The 6,000-nt window shown below is 35.4% G+C and overlaps 1 protein-coding gene across 2 annotated transcripts in view; it reads right to left on the reverse strand.

Annotated features, from left to right (window-relative positions):
* The window catches only part of LOC125267810 (disks large homolog 4), a 200,152-nt gene extending 197,472 nt beyond the window's left edge, over positions 1 to 2,680 (reverse strand). The window contains exon 1 of one of the 2 annotated variants that reach the window (XM_048189782.1): positions 2,101 to 2,680. In XM_048189782.1, coding sequence (XP_048045739.1) covers positions 2,101 to 2,130 — 30 coding nt within the window. In that variant the 5' untranslated portion in view covers positions 2,131 to 2,680. The remainder of the gene's footprint in view (positions 1 to 2,100) is intronic. The other variant, XM_048189784.1, reaches the window with a different exon arrangement.
* Positions 2,681 to 6,000: the final 3,320 nt, after the last annotated feature.

A 6,000-nucleotide genomic window follows, 5' to 3' on the forward strand; every position in this document is an offset into this window, starting at 1 on the left:
TGCACCCTTAGATTCCAGATATTCAAATAGTTGTATCTCGGACAAATCCTATCCTATCCTAACAAAACACTGTATGGGGCAAAATTATCGATTTTTCTTAAATGCCAAAAATCATTAGGATTAAGTAAATATCATGTTTCATGAAGATATTTTGTAAATTTCCTACTGTATATATATATCAACAACAAAAAAATGAGTGGATATGCATTGCTAAGGACTTCATTTGGACAACTTTAAAGGTGATTTTCTCAATATTTTGATTTTTTTGCACCCTCAGATTCCAGATATTCAAATAGACAAATATTGTCCTATCCTAACAAACCATACATCAATGGAAAGCTTATTTATTCACCTTTCAGATGGTGTATAAATCTCAATTAAAAAAAAAAAAAAAAAATGACCCTTATGACTGATTTTATAGTCCAGAGTCACATATTATCTTTTTCTGAGGTAAATGCTGCCCAACATTCTGCTAAAAGTAGTGTATTTAAAAAAAAAAAAAAAGAAAATACTTACAATTAGCTAGTCCAAAACTTCAAACAGCGAGCCGTTAATAGTTATAAGTCACACGGGTATATTTGTAGCAATAGCCAACAATACGTTGTATGGGTCAAAATTATTGATTTTTCTTTTAGGCAAAAAACCATTAGGATATTACATAAAGATCATGTTCCATGAAGATATTTTGTAAAATTCCTACTGTAAATATATCAAAAATGTGGATATGCATTGCTAAGGACTTCATTTGGACAACTTTAAAGGTGATTTTCTCAATATTTTTTTGCACCCTCAGATTCCAGATATTCAAATAGTTGTATCTCGGACAAATGTTGTCCTATCCTAACAAACCATACATAAATGGAAAGATGATGTATAAATCTCAATTTCAAAAAAATTAACCCTTATGACTGATTTTATAGTCCAGATTCACATATTATCTTTTTCTGGGGTAAATGCTGGCCAAAATGCTGCTAAAAGTAGTGTATTTAAAAAAAAAAAAATTACAATACAATTAGCTAGTCCAAAACTTGAAACAGCGAGCCATTAATAGTCATAAGTCGCATGGGTATATTTGTATCAGTACTCAACAATATGTTGTATGGGTCAATTTTTCTTTTAGACCACGTAAAGATCATGTTTCATGAAAATATTTTGTAAAATTCCTACTTTAAATATATCAAAAATGTGGATATGCATTGCTAAGGACTTCATTTGGACAACTTTAAAGGTGATTTTCTCAATATTTAGATTTTTTTTGCACCCTCAGAGTCCAGATATTCAAATAGTTGTCCTATCCTATCCTAACAAACCATACATCAATGGAAAGCTTATTTATGTATAAATCTCAATTTCAAAAAATTGACCCTTATGACTGGTTTTATAGTCTAGAGTCACATATTATCTGAGTTAAATGCTGCCCAAAATGCTGCAAAACGTAACTTAGTGTTTTTTTTTTTTTTTTTAAATGACACTACTCACAATTTAGCTAGTCCAGTCCAAATCTTAAAACAGCGAGCCATTACAATCTACAGTGCAAGGCACTTTAGTATTTAATGATGATTTGAAGTGTTCAGACTGAGATTTATTTCATTTATATATAATATTTCATATAATTTCTGACTGCACCATAGTGAGCGCGAGCTGCAGTTTCACACGCGTTTCACACGCGTTCTTGCGCTATTTTTTAATTGCAGTACACATGTACACACTAGCTTAAATGGACATTTTTGACAGTTTACTAGTGTCGTCTCGCTTTTTTTCAGCGAGTCGAGTAAAGAGAAGTTGAACTTTTAAAATAACGCGTCTCGAGACCCAAGCGTTGCGTCCAGTTTTTTGAACGAAGGTTCCACGCGCGCAAAATAAAAACGCGTAGGGAGGCAAATACATGATGGTCCTATCATAAAACAGCCACGAATTTGATTCAAATTCAAAATACGAGCTCGGCTGAGAGAGAAAAGTGAGAATTGAAGATTAGACGAAGGAACAAAGAAGTGCTGAATCCATGAATCTCGCTCCCTTCACTAGCAGGAGAAACGGCGAATAACGGCTATAAACTTCGCGCGCGCACGCCACACATCGTGACGGAATGGATCGGCTTACCTTTGTGGTCACTATGCAGAGGCAGTCCATGGCAGAGAGAAGAAGACAGGTGGAGATGTATCCAAACCCCCGTTCCCCCCTCTCCCCTCTCTCCCTCCAGCTTCTCTCCTTCTCTCGGTCTCTCTCTCAGCGCCCGCCGTTCGCCCCTCTTTTCTTCAGCGTATCTCTTTTGACTGACTTAAGCATTGAGGAGAATCGAGTATGGAGGGAGGGGGGAAACGTAAAGAGGAAGGGGGTGGGACGGAGAGAGAGAGAGAACACGAGAGGATTTAGCAAACGAGGAAAGGACGAGGAGAGGAACGCGTTCGTATCGATGAGGAGCTGGGAGATATTACAAAAAAAGACGAGAGGATACGAGCAAATGAAAGGAGGAGGATGAGTGCGGATACGAGAGGTGACGAAGAGGGGGAGAAAAGAAAGAGGGAACGGACTGAAGCGGCAGAAGATGTAGAGAGAGAGCTCGCGCGCGCGCGCAGGGAGGGAGGGGGACGTAAAAAGATGGAAGGGGAGGCGAAGATGAGTGTGTGGAGAGAGAATCGGAGAGTTAAAGACCAAGAAATGTACAGGAAAACGGAAGCTCGGGCTAAAAGATAACGAGGGTACTACTCTGGTTGTCATGGCTTTCTGGTTGTCATGGCAACGCTGCAGAGTTGTTGCTGTGTGAATAGCCGGGCTGTTGTGTCATGTGGCCGTGGCTTCATAAAGCGCAGTGAAAGCAGTGAGTGGACAGGGGAACGTTCCAATGGAACACAAGCGTACTGTGCGCTTAGAAAGGTAGTATGCGAAACAGTAGGCAACGGTACACGTATACTGTGAGCGCATGGAATCCGCTGCGTTTGCGTACACTGCAGGTGCAACTTGATTTACTAAAATAAGTCAAACTGAAATAAAAATGATTAAACATATATTTAATAATTATTTATATTTTAAAAAAAAAAAAACTAGCGAAATGACTAAAATAAAGAAATTAATAATAGGCTACTTTAACTAAAATTAAAAGAAAATGGGATTTTTTTTATGCAGGATTAAACATAAAAAGCTATTTTCATGTTCGCACAACAAATTGGTCTATTTAAAAAAAAAAAAAAAAAAAAAAATATATATATATATATATATATATATATGTGTGTATTTTTAAAACACAACTAAATTACTAAAACTTTAACTAAAATTAAAATGACTATTAAAATTAAAATAATTTAAAAAAACTTTTTAAAATAAAAACTATGTATTTTTAAAAACACAACTAAATTACTATAACTTTTTAACTAAAATTAAAATTAAAATTAAAATTATAAAAATAAACCTATTTTTAAATAAAAACTGTTTAAAAAAAAATTACTAAAACTTTGTGACTTTAACTTTTTAACAAAATTAAAATGACTTAAAATTAAAATAATTAAAATAAACTGAAAATAGAAAAATGAAAACTACTATAAGTCAAAATAAAAACTAAAATAGTATCACAATTATATTTGTTTTATGCAGAATTGGAATAAAATATTATTAAGCACATAAGGTATTAAGCAAGTATTTTCGTGTTCACACAAAAATTGTCTTTTTTTTACTATAACATAAGTATCTATCCATTGTCCCGTCATGCAATTTCTAGGATCATATTTTACAAAGAAGAGCAACGGGTAGCTCAGTTAAATGAGCGAAAGATGTCCACAAACTTATCTAAAGTGCAGTTCTTTCATTTTATAGTTTTTTTTAAAGTTGTTTTTTTTTTCTTATATTAATTCCAATTGGTTGTTTATTTTGAATATATGAACTGTTTCAAGCTTGTTGAATTACTTCTTTTTCTCAGCTATGCTTTTTACCAATGAGCAGCGAAACTAATCATATGATAACACCTACATTAATGTATGTTTCTGTCATGACGACTCTCGGAGTGTTTGGTATGGTAATAGGTATGACAATGCTGATATGTTTGGTCTTGGCAGAATAGATCTGCTGATGCTGCAGACGGGACTTGCTACTACACACACGACACGCTGCTGTGAGCAAGTAAGACATGCTGCTGTTGCTGTACAATATAGCGTACATGAATTACCCATAGCAGATCTATACAGGTGGAGCTAGGGAAGAGGAAGGGTTTCTGAAAGCACTAATGATGGATCGATCATGACTGATTTGTTCATTTTGAACGAATCTTTAATATGACTCAGGAACAACAAGTTGTCTCAGAGAGTGATTAGTTCATTTTGTGTTGACTGTGCATGCGCAACATCCTATAGGTTCTGTACAGGAAACCGAAATTATTAGTTCACCTCTCGAGTCTTCGGGTTCGGGTCATTCGTTCATCCCGTGATAGCCCCATAGGCTATAATGCAGTCTGCACCGGAAAAAGAAATTATTAGTTCATCTCCCGAGTCTTTCGGGTCTGAGTTGTTCGTTCTTTTGTCACGTGACGTGACAGCCACATTGGATACAGAAATTAGTTAACAATTCCCAAACTTCCTAAACAAGCGTGTAGTCAGGTTTTTTTTTTTAACTCTTACAGTTATGCAATGCATTTCTGGTCTCAAATTGTAGCTTTTTTTATTTCTTACAATTTATAAAATTGTGAATTTCTGTCATGATGGTTCTTTTCCATGACACTGAATGTGGTAATAAAGAGTTGCTTAAAGGATTAGTTCACTTCTGAATGAAAATTTCATGATAATTTACTCACCCCCATGTCATCCAAGATGTTCATGTCTTTCTTCCTTCAGTCGAAAAGAAATGAAGGTTTTTGAGGAAAACATTCCAGGATTTTTCTCCATATAGTGGACTTCACTGGGGTTCAACGGGTTGAAGGTCCAAATGTCAGTTTCAGTGCAGCTTCAAAGAGCTCTACATGATCCCAGATTGTGTAGATAACAGATTGTGCCATCTAGAGTTTCATGGCAGAACTTTGTATTCCTAAAAAAGAAAGAAAGAAAAAAGAAAAGAAATAAAAGAAGAATAAAAAATGCAGTGTTTCGCAGCTCATCAGTGCCCCCTGCTGATGTGTGTCCATGACTGGATGCCATTTGCTTAATTAAACATAGTGTAATGTGAATGTCCATGTGACAGAAAGTTTATTGCATTATACACACATGCAGTATTGTGTGATACAGTTTTCCTCTCAGTGTGCTTTGGTTGTATTCTGCACATTTGTGTATTCAGGTATACTGAATATTTGCATGCTTTATACTGCAGAAATACACTAGTATGCCAGTATGCTAATCCCGAAAATACCCAATGTGAACGGGAGACAGTGAGAAAGAGACCATGCTTTTTTTTTTTCTTGTCTCTCAGAAATAAAAGACACAAGAAAACAGAAAGAGAGGAGAGACGATGAGGCTATTTTTATGCTTCTTTTTATGCCTTTGTGTTAACACTTCAGTCTTTTCTCCGAATGAATTCCTATCCACCCAGCAGTGCTGAACAGCAAAGATGAGACAGATTAATATCCATTTAATCAACAAGCACAGTGAGTGTGTTTTATGTTGTGCACAATTTAAAAAAAAAAAAAGAAAAAGAAAATTGCCTATATGACTTTGCCTTTAAGACTGTGGACTGTACCATTAAAGTCAGTGAACGGGTATGTCAGAACCTCAAAGCATTTCAATAAATCTGTGTTACAATAAATCTGTTGTCAATGATGCACACATTTACGTTCTCCAGCTACAGATAAAAACATTTGACAAAGAGAATCAATGTGTTTTATTGATAATGGAAGAGTGTTTGGACATGCAGCACATGCCTCTTGAGTTACAGAAGTGGAAGAGTGTGTTTCATGTCTTTCATGCATGTTGCAGGAGCGCACAATGTAAAATGTGTGCATACTACAAAGAAGACACCACTGTAGAAAGCTGTTGCTGTGCTATGAGAGAGAGTATGCTTTCATTGGGCATTGTTAAAACAGAAAGA

This window comes from Megalobrama amblycephala, linkage group LG4, assembly GCF_018812025.1.
Source record: "Megalobrama amblycephala isolate DHTTF-2021 linkage group LG4, ASM1881202v1, whole genome shotgun sequence".
In the NCBI taxonomy this organism is placed as follows: Eukaryota; Metazoa; Chordata; class Actinopteri; order Cypriniformes; family Xenocyprididae; genus Megalobrama; species Megalobrama amblycephala.